An 18413-nucleotide genomic window follows, 5' to 3' on the forward strand; every position below is an offset into this window, starting at 1 on the left:
TAAATTAAGAGGGGGAAACCACACTTTTACAATATAAGACTTCAGTTATTGTTTGGGATCTATGTTGGCTCTGAAAACTTAGTTTTACATTGTGACATCAAATGATGATCTAGAATTTTGCCTTCACAGATTTGCAACATTTCAGAAGCTGAGGAATAACCACAGTAATAAAGACCATGTAGCAGTCTTTGCTGCTGCATATCTTGAGTATCCAGTGAATTTTTAAATAAAATTATTCTGTTACTCAGTAGGGAATTGGAATAATATTTCAGGTAACATACTACATCAGGTGTGCAGCCTGTTACTTGTCAGGCACAGGATAATGAGACTACTGATTACATGGACCTTATTCCTGTGTGTTGCAGCAGCTCTTGCAGACTCTGTGGCTGCTCCTAATGCAAGTGCTTCTCTTCTCTGTGGTGACCAGTGCTATGGCTCAAGGGAAGAGCCTGAACTTATGTCAGGGGAGATGCTGAGAAAGCTTTTTCACCCAGGGGGTGGTTGTGCACTGGAACAGATTGCCCAGGGCACTGGTCACTGCACCAAGGCTGACAGTGCTCTCAAGGCACATGGTGTGGCTCTTGGGGATGCCCTGAGAAGGGCCAGGAGTTGGACTCGATGATCCTTGAGGGTCCCTTCCAGCTCCAAGATTCTGTGATTCTGTAAATCTGAAGTCCAGGAGTATCAGCATTTTGTAGATATGCTGACAGTAGCTATGGCAGTACCCAGACTAGGTCAGTACTTGAGTAAAAACAAAACAGTATGAACAAAAACATGTTTTTGGTTAATCAGGGTATGTTATTTCCCAATCTGTCACCCTGATAGTTGCTTTGTGTTTTAGCCAGTGTATTTTTTACTGTACTTTAGCCAATTATTACACTCTGAAATAAGAAAATCACTTTTTAACACAGTATGCAGCAGCAAACTCCATAAATTTTAAATTGTCTTCCTTTAGCGGTTTACGGGTCTCCTCTGTTTTCAAATCTGTTTTCTGATATTTGCAAAATTAGTACTTGGTTAGACTCTGGTGCACAGAGTTTATGTTAATCAGGTGAGCTTAGATATCAGATACTCTTCTGTTGTGTAATAATTCCCTGGAGGGTCCTAAGACACTTTAGAACTGGAAAGTCTTGACTTTCATGGATCAGCTTCTATTTGAATTAACACCGATACATTCTCTCTGCCTCATTAAGACTAAATTATCTTTAATTAGTTCCTCAGATGTATTAGATATAAGGAATGAAATGTTGAGACTGCCAGTCAGTTTGCTGGATGGTTAAACTTTAGCTACTGATGCCTAACTAAAATAAAAACCAATTTCAATGCAATTTATAAATAACAAAACTTCACTCAAGTGGAGTTTTATTGTAATTGGATTTGTAATTTTGCACATTGCAGTGTATCTCAAAGCTGGTCTTGCTGTCTGACAAATAGAATAGAAATTGCATGTTGTGCACAGCAAGCAAATTGTTCAGTTGATCAGAGATTAAATTGCAGTGCCCACTACTGGCATGTGTTTTCCCTTTTTGTTTTTGTGTCAAGTTGCTTTTGTCTTTTCAGGTACTGCTTCTGCACTCTGAAAGCAGAATCTAGCTGGATAACTGCACATTTTTGTGGGATTTGGGAAGAAAAAGTATTAGGGTAGTAGAGAAGAAATGCACTGCTATGTTAGTTGGCACAGGGGATTTTCTCAAGAAGCAAGATGAGGGATGTCAGATGTGAGAAAACAAATCCCATTACAAAAGCAGACATAGTTCCTCTTCATTTCAGTTGGGTTTTTAGTTGGGGGTTTTTTTCCCCTCTCCTGCTTTTCCCCTATCTCTTGATTTTGAAAAATCAATACACTTGAAAACTGGAATCGAACTCTGCTTCTAATTTTCCAAACAAGATTTGCAGGACTATTAAAGAGCGGCTGCTGACAGGTTTTTATAAGAGTTTGAAGTTGTAGACTGAGGAGGGAAAGTCTTGTGTGACTGGAGAATTATAATAAATAATTTTTAAAAGGGGAAGAAACAATGAAAAGTTGAATACCTGTAGGTACTCTGTATGTTGTTGTCCTGAGGAGGCAAGAGGATTACTGATCAGAGATGATGGGTAGAGGAGGCTGGAGAACAGAGCAACAGAAAGACTGGACTCAGGTCAAAAGGAATAGGGACAGAAAATATTTGGGTAGAACTGGGCAGAGATTGCTTTCTAAATGACATTTAGGGTATGCTATAGTAATAATGGAATATAGAAATTGTCTTTTATTGCTGCACGTGTAAGGATGTTGGGCTAGTTGGATAAAATGAACTGCTAAGAGACCTGCAGGTGGAAAAAACTGGTACATCTCCAAGACAGGTGCACTGGCCATCTCTGCTCATAGCTGAAATCTCTCTAAATAATAATGCTTTTTACGTAAAACATCATCAGACACAAGCTGAGGGTTTTTTTGGTGAATTATCTTATACAATAGTTCCCAGCATTTGTGTTAAACTTAAAAGTAGCTGGAGATATTAGCATAACTAATTTAGCACTGTGTTTAATTGTAGTCACTGATCTAATGCTTGTTCTTTTAAAAGGCTTGCTTTTTCATCAAATCCTTTAATGAGTAAAAAAGGCTCAACTTTGTGAGGAAGACACAAAAGTGGGCAAGTTAAAGAAATTGCCTTCAATCACAAAGGAATGAGACCCTCAATTTTTACTTCCTGATGCCTACTTCTGCCGTGTCAGTGAATCACAAATCTTAACCCTTTCTAACATGGATGAACGAATTTTCAAATGTTTAATTTTGAAGTTGGCCTGTATGTGTTCCTCGTGAAATGTTCCAGCTTGCAAAGGTCTAAATTTCCAGTAGTCTGGTAAACTTGTTCGATACATTAAAATATTGATGCTGCTGACTTTATTTTAAAAGAAAGTCACGTGGTGGAACCAGGAGCAGTTACCAGTTTAAACACTTCAAACTAGTGTTGGAATCCTCTTGGAGTTTTATCAGCTTCTGGATATGGAGAAGATAGTATGTTTATAATTTCAGTTTAGATTAGAGTTGAAATACTGCAAATTTGGAAGCCCAAAACATGACTTTGCTTCAATTCTCAAATTTTTTTAAAAAACCTAGCTGTAAAATCATTGAAAGGCACAGTAACTTCAACTGACTGTTAAACTACAAAATCTTTATAACTGCTGTGACTGTAGTTAAACAGAGTTCTTTTTAAAATTGGAACTTGTTGGTTACCACGTAATGCCTGGTAGGCATTACCCTATACTCGATGTTGTTGTTATATTTGTACTATGTCAATTTGTGTCTAAAATGGATAGTTTAAGTATTATCAGCTATTAAAGAAAAATACCATATGGTATTTTGAAATCTAAACATTTCTGGGCTGTCTCTGCTAGTGCATACCTAGAAAAGACAGTGGAAAAATATGGCAAATACATAGTGACAGCTCCCATTCACACCGTTCCAGTTGCTTGTGGCTCAAAGATTTGGAATTGCAGACAGAATTGTCATATTTAATACAAGTGGAATATGTTTCTGGAGTTTTTGTCTATAATAAAATCTAGCACGTAAAGAAATGTATTAAGCTGTGTAATTGCTTGAATGAATAGTGTTGCATTGGTAGGTAAGAGATATAAAGTAACAGTTGCACTTAATTTGTTCAACCAGTGGTTACCAACCAGTGAGAATGAATGCTTAGTATGTTTATACATCAGTTATTTACTTAAAACAAAATTAAAATCAGCAATTTTAACTGCAACTTACTTGCTCCTTGAAATAAATCACTTTTGTGCAGGGTAGATAACTGTAATTAAATACATGGATGTGATTGATTCATGGCTACGCTTTATTGTGTTAATAGAATTGTTAAGTCATAGTTGATAAGTCTTTATGTGAAATTGGTTACTAATATCAGCCTCTCTAAGGGGTTTTATTGAAAGGAACAGTATCTCATTGAACTCATCTCTGCAGTTATAGTGAATTTACTACATTCTTGAAAGTGCATACTCAATTTTAACCACAAAAAAATGTTGGTATATCTTAAGCTGTATATTAATAATCAAATGGTTATGCTTTTCAATATCTTTCTGAAACTGCTCTTTGAATTTATCAATTGATCCTTACTAATAGATTCTATCCCTGCATTTTATTTTGAGAAACTGCACAATCCAAGTTGTCTTTCCAAGTTTAAGAGTAAAGTGGTTTAAGCCTTGGATAAATAGAATAAAAGGAAGTAAAATCTGAAATTGTCACTTATTCAGGTGGTTTTACATTCCATCAGTCTTTGCCATTCATGCTTCAGTTCATTAGAAGCCAAAACTAGCAAATGCTCTTAGATTAGATAGTACTTTTATTTGTGGTGTTTTAGCTCAGTCCTGGACCGAGAAACAGTGTGTTTCTGAATCACTGTGACTGCACCATTACCTAGAAGAAAGCACTCATCCCAACTCTGACAGTGAGAAGAAAGCACCTTTGATGCATGCCACATCGCTGCAGCCATGTATAAGTGCAGCATGGCATCAGGGATTCTTATGTCTCTGACAACTTCTGTGTTTATGTTCTTGATAGATAATCTCTGAGTATAGCACTATCATGAAGTGTTTCCCTGGCAAGGCTTATCCCTTCCTATACAGCAGTGCTTTTATCTTTTCTGGATTACAGGGTATGCTCCAAGCTTGTTGAAGACATGAAAAAATCACTGCCAGTACTGCTTAAGGTGTTGGATGTGTTCAGTTGTCTGCTGTCTTCTGTTAATTGGAAAAGTCATGTAGGCCTTCAAGGCTACTGTGAAAACATGATGGTCCTGCTGAGGAATTTTTGTGTTCTGTGGGAGGTGGTTGTTCAACTACTCTGTACCCACACCCTCAGTTTTAAACCTTCTATTGCAATATGTTTTCCTTGTGTCAGTTGCCAGATTAATTTTTCCCCTTTTCTTACTCTGAAATTGTTCTTTGTGTGTAATTAAGTAATAAGTTGAAATAAAAAATGCAAATAGCTTGGCAATTTAGTTTCTCTGGTAGATACTTAGTATAGTCAGAAAAATAGCTAATGCAGTTTTATCTAAAGATTTCCTCCGTTTATTTTGCACTGCTAAGAAAGGGGAGTGTGGTCAAGTTTATAAATATACTTTTTTCAGAACCAGTGACAGTTTAATATGCTGTGGAAATAACCTAGTGAAAATAAAGTTCAGTTTTAGGTGCTTATGTAGACCATTCGCTGGTGTCAGATACAGTAGAAGTCAATTTTCTACCTGTCTTCATGAGTGGGTTTCATGACAAATATTCTGTACATTTGCATGAAGTAGATGAGTTAAATAATGTGTTGCAAAATTCTGAAAGCAACTGGTGCTTGCAGGGTTCTGGTGGTGCTGAATACGTCCTGCTGAACTTCAAAATCAATCTAACTAATCTTAAATCTCAAGCTGTCTGTAACATTTTGGTGTTTTTTAGGACATCCATCATGTTTGAAGTTCTGTCCCGAGTTAACAACAAATGTGAAGGCATTGAGGTGGCAGTGCATTGAATGCAAGACATGCAGTGCGTGTAGGATCCAAGGCAAAAATGCAGTAAGTTAGACTTGTTCAGTGCTACTTGACTTTTCTTTGTTTATAGTAGCTTTATAATTAGCACGTCCAAATGCAAATAATTGATGTACAACTTCAAGCAATGCTGAATTAAGTCTTTTTCCTTTTTCCTTTTCTCCACCTCCTCATCCCTGCCCCCCAAGGATAACATGCTTTTTTGCGACTCCTGTGATAGAGGGTTCCACATGGAGTGCTGTGACCCGCCACTATCCCGAATGCCAAAAGGTGATCTTAAAAATCCTTTCCGTGAAAATACTTTCATTTGCAGTCTTGCATTAAGTGACCAAAACTTCTAGAGCATGCTATTTTCATTTGTCTTTTCAATGATAAATAGTATGATTTCATTCATATCAAAGGCAATTTTATTTGTCATTATATGAGGACTTTTTCCCCTCAGGAAAATAATGAAGATCTGCATATAGTTGACCAGATGAATTCACTGTGTAATGAGTTATTGCTCAGTTTAGTGAGGGTGAAATTTTAGAAAGGCTGTTCAAATGCTTGGAGTATATACACTGACAAAAAAGTCCTTGGAACACGTAGAAGAAACTCTTGTTCATGCCTTTTGTAAGAGTAATTGGAAAAACAGCCAAACAAAACGCAATGCATGTGTCTTCAGATTCTCTAATCTCTAGACTTTTGACCTATGGCACCTTTCACTTCTGCTCTTACATCTTTATGGCTATCCCTATTTAATCTTAAAGTTACATTAAAGACTTTCTTCAGTTCCTCTCCTTGCAGTCCCCAGCCTTATCCACAGTAAATGTTTAGACATGGCTATCTAATGTTAAAAGGATGCTAAATTCACATTTTGTATTAAGACAAATATACCTAGGTGTGATGTAGTATATTTTTTAGCATGCACTACCCTAGTGGCTTTGTAACACACGTGTCAATTTTGTACCTTGTCTTAATTGTGTCTGGAGAAAGATCTAGGTGGTATAAGGAGGGACAAGCTAGGACAGAAATTTGTCTAGGACCCAAATTGCTCATAATCTTTTCTGTGATCCTTGTTTGCTTCTTGTTTCCCCCTTTCCATGAGCACTTTGCTTTTAGAAATCTCGGAGTATGGATAGAGATGGATCACTTTTTAGTTCTCTTTCCCTTCCCTATGTCCTGTTCAAGAGATAGTTTGCTGACCTTGTATGTACTTGGTATGTATCTTGGTACACACCTGCAGCACAGATTAAATGAACAGTGTACAACTAAACTCTTTTTCCTTTATATAGGGATGTGGATTTGCCAGGTCTGTAGACCAAAGAAGAAAGGGAGAAAGCTGCTTCATGAGAAAGCTGCGCAAATAAGGAGACGATATGCAAAACCTATTGGACGACCGAAAAATAAATTAAAGCAACGAATGTTGTAAGTTTCTCTTGGTTTTTATTTCTTTAGATGTTTCTGAGCATGTAGTCAGCTAAGAGTTTGATACAGGTTTAAGCACAGTTTTTAACTATTTCAAGTTGGGGAAAATAGCGTGTGATTTAGTATGTGCCTTTCAGCCCAATGTTCAATAACTTCTACATTATAGTAGGTGCTTTTGTCGTCATGTCAGAAGGTGATAAAATCACTGTAACTTAATTTTTTGGACCCAGTAAGTTTTTATTAAAAATTGTATCCATAGTAGATGCAAATAAACTTCTCTATAATAACAGAAGCCACAGCTCTCTTTTAAGTGTAGCTTCAAATAATTAAAGTACCTACAGAATATGAAGCGGATAACATCAAGGTACTTACATAAAGATTCAGGAAACCATTCTGCTCAAAGACCTGTTTGAAAACTGTATAAGAACTACTTTATTAGTTAATATTGGCTCCAAAACTTGTTCCAAAAAAGCAAACTTTACAAGTGATGGGGAAGTTCTGGTTTCAGTGGTACTCCAGAAAACATTATTACTTGAATTCTGCTGTTAAGCTGCCACTGGTTACTAGGGGAAGAGATTGCAATTCTCTTGCTTCTCAGGACTGTGTTTATCTAAAACAAGAGTGTGCTGTAATTTTTTTTTTAGCATCTGTCTTCCCAGGAAACACTGTAGTTGGACATTGTAAGTCTTGGTTAGAGAACTGTTTAGAGTAGCATTCAAATACTGAGTTGACTTTACACTGAGTGTTAAACAGGAGCAGATTCTGTGTCAGCTACAGTAGCATGTTGCCCTCCATCACATGTTCCTATCCACAGACGCCATTTCCCCCCTATTTAAATATTATTTAACTGTTTGGCTATGTCAGCTGAGCAGCTGAAGAGCTGTCTGACTCTACCAACTACTCATTCTGTACATTGTGACATTCTTCTCTACATTCTAAAAGCCTGTCTTATATTATTCAGAATTGCATGAGAGCTGCTGTAAAACTTTGCATTTTGCAAAACAAGGATTTTTGAAGCCACTGGAGCTCACATGTGAAAATAGAAGGAAAAGTACTTACAGTAGAGTGCACTAGTCAGGTTGATGTACTTGATGTTGTGCATCTTGCTGTATTCTTTTTTGCCTTTCTCTCTGCCAGGACTTTTCATCTTGCCTTTTTGGTTCTTGTCCTAAAGTTCCATGTATGTTGCTCTAGCAAAGTAATTCAGGACAGGAATGAAGTGTGATGCTGTAAAGTAAAAGATGTAGTTGTATTGGCTGATGAGACCATGCTGTTAGACTGGGTGAAAAACATTGTTCTATTCTCCTCCTGAATAAATAGCTTAGGAATTTGAAGGTCATTGAGATTTATATCTATTTCTATTTCTATATATATGTGTATGTGTCTATAATAAAAATATTCCCTGTATCTCTAGCTTTGCCTTGGGCTTAGTTTTACCTCTGGCTTTAGCCTTTGAAAACACATAAACCTTCAGGTTAGGGCTCTCTTGTGGTTCAGGAGTGGTACTCCCCAGCTTGGTGCTACTGCTGAGACTCTCCACACCACGGGCTGCTCACTCGCTTCCCCCTCCCCTTGCCAGTGGCTGGACACGAGAACTGAAAGCACAGAAAGTAAAGATCCAGGCTGAGATAAGAGCAATTTACTGGAAACAGCAGTGAGATAAGAAAACGAACGGTAACAGCTACAGCACCCACAACAAAGTGTACAAGACAGGCAAAACAATTCACGTGATTATTTGGAATGGTGTTACCTAGCTGCTGCCTGCTTACCCGACTGGAAAGAACCCCTTCTCCCTGGAAGAGAGTCCCTTTCCCTGCCCCTGGGGTGGTACAGAATAACCTCTGGGTCCTGGACATATTCCCCTTGGCTACTGCAAAAATTAACCCTACCCTGACCAGAACCAGTTCTAATTCGGTCCTGCCATCTTACTTCTCTACAGACATGCCTCTGGTTTGGGTTCCCAATGGGTGGATTTAGCAGCAGTGTCCCACCCCCTCCCCTCCAATACTAATACTGTTTCTCCTCCCTGCCTCAAACATGTCATAGAAAGATTGGAAATTTTGTGAGGGTTTTCCTGTCCTGTTTTGCTATTGAGATTCTGAGCTGCAACTTTTAAAGTGAACCTGATACTAAAGGATGCAGAAGTTCTTCAACTAGTATATGAAGATTATTAATATATTCATAAAGTTTTTCATTGTAGCACGTAAGCTGCATGAGCATGTTACAGGAGTGCTTGGGAAGCTCTTTGTAAAATAAATATTTGCAATACTGCCAGCACATTTCTATTACTTCAGTGTCTCATATATAAAACAAAGTAAGCTTGTTTTGGAAAAATAGTAGTTGGAGATAGGGACTCTTCCACATGAAATCCTGTTTAAAAGTGATTGTGGTGTATGGAAGGCAATAGTGTCAAACATAAAAAGTGCGTGGTCACACAAAATACAGGAAGGTTAGCCAATGCCATTTAGTCCTTGTATAGTACAAAGAAAATCTGTCCAGTGGTGCTGGAATGATGTTTGCCTGTTGACCATTTGTAGGAAGCCCTTCACAGGCAATTATTGTGTAAGATTAACTTAAACCAGGTGTGTGCTGGCCTCTGGCACTACTGGTGATTACCACATCTGGTACTGAGAATAGGCCTTGTGATAGACTTATGTGTATGACACCAAAGGATTCAAAAGACTTAGAAGTTTTGGGTTTTGCTGCCTCTTAGGAACTAACCAAATTTAAGGATGTGTGGGTGGAAAAGAGGCTAGTTCTTATGCTGGTGGGCCCTTGGAGGTCAGTAAACCAGATGGTTAGCCCTAGGCTGTTGAATCCCTAATTAGAAGTAACCTGTTGGAATTAATTACTTCAGTATATCAATTAAGAGGGCAAAAATCTGTGGAAGAAAACTTTCTGCTGCAAAGTAAATATGCTAGCTTCAAAGAGCAGGGTGGAAAAGGGAATGAAGGAAGCATATGATACAACTATGTAGCTTTGTTTGGCTTTGTAATTTGATTGTGTGTCCTGATAACTATTTCTTGTACTGCAGATATTTTCAAAAGTTCTGTTTCTGTATGTTAGAATATATTACTCTGCTGTGTAGTTCTTTTCTTCAGTTATTAACAACTAGTTAAGCCTGTAATTCTGCTCTCACAAATGTTGGCTTTTGGTATGCCCATTTTCTTTCTAGCATTTAAATAAGATTCACCACTCTTTTTCCTAACACCTTCCATGTTAAGCCTGATTAGTTCATGGCTTTTTCTGCAAATGCACCTTGGTTATAGTCTTGCTCTTTCCTCTCTTTTGCTATTTTTGTGTCTTGCTATTTTTAGAATTTCTAAAGACTCTATTTCTTTGAGTTTGTTGTAATGCTCTTAATAAACTATCTCATCTGGCTTTTAGATCTTTGGTGGTAACTATTACTACCATGTTTTACATAATCCAACAAGTTTGTGGGGAAAAAATAGTTTCTTGAAGATTGGCTGTATTGCTTTCAAGGATTAATAGACTTTCTCTACAGTTTAGGCAAATGCAGTCTGAAGTTAACTGTTTTGATATCCTATTAACACTGAAAACATTCATCTCCCCTGTGTGTACAATAAACTCTATGGTGATGGAGCAGTCATTGTACAAACACGGTGTAATATTTTTTCCGAAGAAGCACACTTTGACTATGCCTTACAGTGTGTGAGAAGACTGTATCCTTGGGAGCTCTTGCTATGCCAGCACTTATATATACTGTGGACTATCTTTTAAAGACAAGAGGGGAGGGAGAACGAAAAGAAGGGGAAGAAAGAGATGGATGTTATGTCATAGTGTGAAATGTATTTCCAAAGTGTATATGTCTTTAAAGTTTTTTAGCTACAGTGGCCTAGGTAATTTGTATAAACTACAGTGCTATTTGACAGTAAAGATTTTGAATGCTGATTTTTATTTTTCAAATTTTTGCATAGGTCTGTAACCAGTGATGAAGGATCCGTGAATGCATTCACAGGAAGGGGGTCACCTGGTAGGGGTCAAAAGACTAAAGTCTGTACCACACCTTCATCTGGTCATGCTGCATCTGTGAAGGATTCAAGCAGCAGATTGCCTGTTACAGACCCCACTCGGCCTGGTGCCACCACCAAAATCACCACCACCTCCACCTACATATCTGCCTCTACACTTAAAGTTAACAAGAAAACCAAAGGTCTCATTGATGGCCTTACTAAGTTCTTTACACCATCACCTGATGGTCGCAGATCACGAGGTGAAATAATAGACTTTTCAAAGCACTATCGTCCAAGGAAAAAGGTCTCTCAGAAACAGTCATGCACTTCTCTTGTGTTGGCTACAGGTACCACACAAAAGCTAAAACCTCCACCTTCTTCACTTCTACCTCCAATTCCCATCTCTGGTCAGGGCCCCAGTTCTCAAAAATCCAGCACTCTGACTTCTTCTAACTCTCCCCAGAGTTCTTTCAGTCAGTCCAGCATACCCTCCTTTAGTAGCCTATCTAGCAGCAGTCACCTAAAGGGACTCTTTGATGGACTCTCTCATATCTATACCATTCAGGAACAGTCTCGAAAAAAGGGTCACCCAAGCTATGGACCCCGCAAGCATTTCTGTAGTAAACCAGAATTATCTTCCACATCAACATCTAATAATAATTTCTGTGGAAAGAGAGAGGTTAGGAGTAGGTTTATGTCTCAGGCCTGTGCCTCTGGCTGGGGTGTGCCTAGAGGACATGCTTTGAAAGCAATTGCTTGCCTCAAGAGAACAGCTTTCTTTAAAAGGCACAGGATTCTAGGCAGATTAAAGTATAAAATGACCCCTCAGATGGGGACCCCCTCACCAGGGAAGGGGAGCTTGACAGACGGAAGGATTAAACCTGATCAGGATGATGGTAAGCAAAGGTCGAAGCGCCAACCAAACCTGCGTCCCGTCCAAAACCAAAATTCCTATCACATAGGTCTTAGCTATTTCTCTTGTTCTTACTTCACTTTCATACAAAAACAACAAAACTTTGACCTTTTATCTAATGCTGACTAAATCTCCAGAACATTTTTGGTTGTGTTTTTTTTTTTTTCCTGACTAATACCACACCACTTTTTTTTTTTTTTTTTTTTTTTTTTTTTTTTGCATCTGTAGTGACACTAGGAGCCCCAAATGCCTTCATAATGTTGCTTATGGCTGTGTAGTACCGCATGAGTAGCCACTTGTCATGCTACTTCCTTGTTCTTCCCCTGCCGTTCCTGTGGCAGTAGTGCTGTCATCATGATTGTGTGCTGTCAGTGCTTATAACAGTGGGCATTTCAATTCATTTCCCTCTGCTCCATTGCTTTTTCATCAACAGTTCCATCGTACTACAGTCTCCACAACACTTGATCTGTACTGCTGTGAAATACCTTTTTATTACTTTTGTATAAGAAAAAGGTACATTTAATTGATAATGTTTGAATATAGGCTTAGCTTAGCATTAATCTTCAAGTTTTAAGGGCTACTTTTTTTCTCTTGTGTTTATTTTATCCTCCAGAGTATACTGAAATTTATCAGGTGGCATAGTTCTAGCAATAAAATATGCTCCATCTCATGAGGTTCAAAACTAATTTCGTAGAACTGGACTGAAAAGGCTTATACAGACAGACAAGCAAGTACCAAAAAATAGCTCGTGCAGCAGCAAGCTACAAAACAAGGAGGGGGTGAAGGGTTCACTTCTGTGACTTAATAATCCCAAATTTGGTTAAAATGGGGAGTTCATAACAGCCATAGTTGCAATCCTGTTTAGTAGTATCACTTTGCTAATGCACATGTAGTCTTCATGTCTGTGAATAAACCTTTTGCTGGTTTTAAATAACAGATACTGAAATCAAACTAAGCATCAAACAAGAAAATACGGATGTATTTCTGTTGGGAAGCAAGGACACTGTTACACAGGAGGATTTGGAAGTGTTTAAGCAGGCCCGAGAACTTTCCCTGGAGGTAAGAGTCATGTTGCACAAAATATAGTTATTTCTGTAAATAAAAACTGAGTTAATTTTCAATCTCTTCATCTTAATTTCTGATATATTCCTTTTAATCTAATGTATCATGCTTGCTGAATTTTATTTGGGAGACACTGTATATACAGATAGGAGACAAGGCATCATGCTGGAATGGATCAGATGATAAGTGACACTTAAGATAGATCTTGAAAGATACAGTTGAGCATTTTGGACACAGGAGTAGAGGATCAAACACAGAGTTTAAAAGTAGCTGACATCCTGGTCAGGACTGAGAGGGTATTGGTCGGTAAGGCTGTGCCCAATGATTTTCCTCTGCAAATAAAGCAGATATTCTGAAAAGCTAAGTCAGTCCCAGAAAGCACTGTTTGGTAGAAGACCAGGTTCAGTGAGTCCATAAATTCATTGTACCTGATTAGTTACCACACTTTGAGTTTAAATACTGTAGACTTTGTCTAGCAGTGATAACATTTGAGCTGAATCAGACTAGTGAACCAGACTTTTACTTTTTTTGTGTCCGTGAAATGAACAACCAGTGTCTGAGAACCTGGGTCAGAAGGTGAGTGAATCTAATGTTTCAGTTGTTGCTTTTTTAAAATGGCTTCATAAATGGCTTCATAAATGGCTGTGTGTTGTACCTTTTTCAGTAATGGAAGTCACTTAGGTTTTTTTCAGGTTTAACGTACAAGAACTGGCATTACGCAGTGACTTTTTTTACTCTCTTCGTTCAGAGCGTATTAACCAACAAACTCCAACTGAGTTTAAAGATTCAATTTCATTATTAGCTTGTCCTTCTGGTTCCTGATGGAGATAGCTCCTACTACTTCTTTCTTTGTTTTTCATATGCACTCCCTAAAAATGTTAGCTGTTTTCTAAAAGTTGACATTGAAGTTGCTTGTTTTTCCCTACCTTTCTTACTCTTTTATATTTTGCCAGCCGTTTAGAGCCTAGCAGTCATTTTCTGATCAGCTTAAATGCAGTATTATAGCTGAAATCAATGTGATTGACTCTTTGAGGTCAACTGACTCTTTGAGGTCAATTCCAGTTACTCTTGAAGGGTTGTGCTGGTACCTTTTCTCTCACTGTTTTGACAAAAGGACAGCTTTGAGTTTGCACCAGAATTATAGGGACATGATCACACGAGATGCTGTGGGAGAACAGAACTTGAGGCTGTTGTGCCTCTTCTTCTGCTGTTCCCATTTTCTGTTTGCAGACTCTGTCAGGGTTTAAAGAGCTTAAGCAACTGATTTGGATACTTCAGGTTTCTTTTGCTTTCAGTGGGTGAAATTGGTTATATAAAGCTCAAGTTTCTTCTGCTTTTCTATAACTAATACTTTTTTTTTGTTGTTTTTTAATTGCACCTGACAGAAAATTGGGTGTAAAAACACTGGTGAAACAAGTGGGCGATACCCTTCAGTGATTGAGTTTGGAAAATATGAGATCCAGACCTGGTACTCTTCACCTTACCCACAGGAGTATGCAAGGTAGCAAGTTGTCAAGATTGCCATACGTGGTTGACATTTTTTCTGATGTGAACATTACAACTTATTTTCTACTTTTTTGTAACAGTTTATAATTTAAAGCCTTTAAAAGTAAATACCCTTTTGTAATTATAACTGAGAAACAAGGATTTGTTATTCTTTTTAGCTAGTTCTAAATCAAAGATGCAATAAAAAGTCTTTTTCCTAGTCCTATATAAATGTCAACGTGCAATGTGCATTGGTGTAGTTTTGTTTGAGCTTTATTCTTGAGCTTATTCTTTTGTTGGTTTTGTTTTCATTTATTTGTTTGGTTTTGTCTGGGGGTTTTGTTTTTGGTTTGTTGTTGTTTTTTATTTGGTTGATTTTTTTCTTACACCATTGCAATGAGGTATGTCCAACTTCTTGCCCTTTAGAGAAATGACTCGTTTGTGGTCCAGCGTTTGTTAACCTCTTTTTTTCTAAGGACCAGGGGAGATGTCATGCTAAATAAATAAAGTCAAAGTGAGCAATTTGTGGTAACAGCATTTCATTTCTGGCCATCTTTGCCAAGGGTGCACCTTCGAGTAAGGCAGAGAGCATGGGCTAGTACATGTGCTCAGCAGATCTCTGCTGAGTTTTGTGCGTGCTGAAAATAAATGTTTTATTAATCCGTTATCTCTATGGCACACAGGAAGATATTCAGAACTGTGTGTTTATCAAGCTCTGCTCCTATAGCATGCAACGTGATCTGTTCCAAAATGCTGTTGTGTAGTGTTACTCTAAATTGCCTTTTGTTTGTGTGGTGGCAATGAGGGATATGACATGTATCCATCATATATAAATCAAGGGCTAAGAAAGTGTGGAAAATGTTTCTATATCCTATTATTACAACCGCTTTTGTAGTGTTAATTTTTTATTGCAGTTCTGCATTTTATGTCCTCAATTTATATTGTGAAAGGGTGAGTTACCTATTCCATCAAGTAAATTGATCCCAGATAGAAGCGTAATGATGGCTAATTTTTAGGATGAGGCAAAGTGGGATGACACGGTAGGAGGCACTGTGGCTTTCAGCTGAGTGCAGTGGGATTACAGCATTGAACAAGTAGTTCAGACTGGTTTTTATGTTGTTGATGAACTTCCTTAGGATACTGGAATAGTGCAAACCATGTCTGTAATCCCAGGATGTGCTATCAGAGCAGATAAAGATTGTCCTCTGCTCTAAAACTTTGCAGACTAATTAATTTCTAGAGCAGTCTTCCTCTGCTTCAGTAATTTAAAAATGAAGGTAAGTAGCCATAAAAATTACCAAAGGGAGTGGTTTATGTTGGTATGTAGAACACAGGGCATGTGGGTTACTTGTATGTAGTCTGAACTGGATCCTCCCCAGAGAAGTACACTTGTCTGTGTGACCTGTGCTGTGGAGATGTGTGCAAGGGAGGTGTTTTGTGTGTTACGTGAACCCTTTGGGCTGGCTTCTGTAGCTAAGTGATAGTTCTGGTGGAGGTGGGGGGTACAATCCTACTAGAGTTTGCTGTCTTGCCCAAATGTTTGGAAGACAGTAAGAAGAAAAGTCACTTCCGAGCCTTCCCCAGGTGCAAAATAAGGAAAATTAAAGGGAAGGAGATCCCCTGTATCCTGCCTTGTGCTTCCTTTATATTTATTAGAAACAAGACAGATGAAATTTGAAGTATTACTCCAGTGTGGTTACTTTGATGGAGACCACAGCAAAAGCCAAGGTGGTGTGGGAAGGGGGAAGTGACTGAGATCTGCCAGAGGCTGGACCACAAACTGACCACAGCACAACTCTGTTGAATTAGGTTCACTGTGATTGATTGATTGATTGAAGCTGATTGTTTCTTATTTTCCTTTTCTGATTACTAGCGTGTGTTTAATCATTCACTCCAATTTTGTATTTACTTATTTAGTTATGCTTTAGCAGCTGTTATGTATGGTACCTTATATTTGAATGGAAAGGGGTTTTAATTTCTGGTAACTTTGTCTGCAGAATGTAACAAACTTGTTGTGTAAAAAATCTTCTTAATTTTTCTACAGATTACCAAAGCTTTACCTGTGTGAATTCTGTCTTAAATACATGAAAAGTAAAAACATTTTATTAAGGCACTCAGAGAAATGTGGCTGGTTTCATCCTCCAGCCAATGAAATTTACAGAAGAAATGACCTTTCAGTATTTGAGGTAGGTGCATCAAAAGTATAAGTTTTGGGAAAATAGCCAGTTTGTAGATGTTACAGACCAGCTATAAAACTAGTGAAAACTTAAACATGCTTAAATACTTCCTTAGAGATTCATCTTATACTGCAAAACCAAGTTGCGATTCTGCTTATACTGCAAAAACAAATCCGTCTTCCCAATTCTGTTCTACCCTGCCATGTTCTTCCATGATTCAGACTTTACTTGTACTTCATGCCTTAGCCAAGCTCTTTAAGATACTTGACTAGCATGAATCTTGGAGCTTCCTTTGGAGTTCTCATCTTGGATTGGTTTGCCTTTCCCTTCTCAGCTTAAGTACCCCTTGACACCCATTTGTTTCTGGCTGCTTCAATATCTGGGGTGTGGAGAGAAGACTAATCCTAATGTAGGTGCTCCCAAAGTATAAAAGCAAGTAAAGCAGCCTCGTGTGTGTTCTGAAATCACATATGTATCTCCTGAGTGCTTTTGCCTTCATTTTGCACGTTTGAGAAACTTGCCCTGAAATATAAAAAATCCCACAACCTCAACTTTGGATTTATAATCTATGTTGTTCTTTTGGGAGATGACTTCTTTCAGGTATGATGATTTATGGATATCCTGGACAAAAGAATTCTGTGTTTCTAATAGCATACCTGCAGTTATTAAAACCATGCCTTAACATTCACATTCCAGTTCCTCAAGCATTCCTACAGGTAGTGATAACAGAAAAGACTGGTGGGGTTACTAGGATTTCTTTTCTCAACAGTATTGTTGAGATGCATGTGTTAATAATTTCTCTTTAATTGCAGATGTCATATTCTTCTTCAAACTTGTATTTTCAAGTTGTATAAATGTCTTTTGTGCTTGATCATTGCCATTATCTGTTCAAACAATGGTAGATGCAGTCTTGAAGTCCTCCTTTAAGTTAGAACAAGATCTTTGTATTTGGTTCATTTGGTTGTGTTTGTGCTATTAAAAAATAAGTATTTGCATCAAGATTGCTGCCTTCCAGACTTGAGCAGTTTTTATAAATATTGAAGATCTATCAGCAAAAATCTTATGTTGTAAATAGTCTTAACCACTTGTCCTATCAAGAATGAAATAGCCCTAGTTAGTTTAAAATAACTTCATTTTCTCTGTTAGCAGGTGTTAAGAACTGTGGAGCATACAATAGGCAAATTGTGCTTTCTCTTTTTTTTTTTTTATTAAGTACTGCTAACATGTAAATGAAGAATTTTTAAGAAAATCAAGTAAAATACAGAAAAATACTGAGAGAGGGGATGGGGTGGTGAGGAGTTGCTGCAAATAACACATGGAAAACAAAGTATTCTGAAAGCAATGTCCCAACTCTTTCTCCACTGCTTTTATTCCCTTTGTCTATTTTGGATGGTTTAGTAAGGATTTGTATTAAGCCTTCTGAAATGTAGTTGGTTTGGGCTTTTTATTTCAGAGGTTAATGCCAGTTGTCGGGGGTTGCTGTAGAAATTTAGTCATTAGTTGATGTCCCTCTTCATAGATCCTTTCAAGAATTCTGTGCAGCCATTTTCTTTTAAGCAGAATGAAGAGTTTGTGGTTTCCTTCATGCTTTGTGTTTTTGAGAGAAATGGAAATAAGTTTGGCATTTTGTGATTTATGTACCTCTGCCCAGAGCATGACTTTGACAGATTTGAGAGCAGACTTTGACATAGCTTAGTACTATGCTGTAGCCAAGCAACTTTTGACAGATGCTTCCTTTTGAGCTTGCTGTCCCTCTTTTTTCCCTGCTTCTCACATTTAAAACTGATGAACAAGCTGTGTTTGCCTGAGATTTAAGAAGTTTTTTACATTTCTGTATGAATGTTCTTACTGAAAAAGACAGCTCACATAATTTGCATTT

At 37.8% G+C, this 18413-nt stretch overlaps 1 protein-coding gene across 10 annotated transcripts in view; it reads left to right on the forward strand.

Moving 5' to 3' along the window:
• KAT6B (lysine acetyltransferase 6B) overlaps positions 1 to 18413 on the forward strand; it is a 110107-nt gene that overhangs the window by 52835 nt on the left and 38859 nt on the right. For 5 of the 10 annotated variants that reach the window (XM_066324079.1, XM_066324080.1, XM_066324082.1 and 2 more), the window contains 7 exons: positions 5428 to 5543; positions 5705 to 5786; positions 6791 to 6923; positions 10862 to 11793; positions 12748 to 12869; positions 14258 to 14373; positions 16402 to 16543. In XM_066324079.1, coding sequence (XP_066180176.1) covers positions 5428 to 5543; positions 5705 to 5786; positions 6791 to 6923; positions 10862 to 11793; positions 12748 to 12869; positions 14258 to 14373; positions 16402 to 16543 — 1643 coding nt within the window. The remainder of the gene's footprint in view (positions 1 to 5427; positions 5544 to 5704; positions 5787 to 6790; positions 6924 to 10861; positions 11794 to 12747; positions 12870 to 14257; positions 14374 to 16401; positions 16544 to 18413) is intronic. The other 5 variants (XM_066324084.1, XM_066324085.1, XM_066324087.1 and 2 more) reach the window with 3 other exon arrangements.

Source organism: Sylvia atricapilla, chromosome 8 (genome assembly GCF_009819655.1).
Source record: "Sylvia atricapilla isolate bSylAtr1 chromosome 8, bSylAtr1.pri, whole genome shotgun sequence".
NCBI classification, from domain to species: Eukaryota; Metazoa; Chordata; class Aves; order Passeriformes; family Sylviidae; genus Sylvia; species Sylvia atricapilla.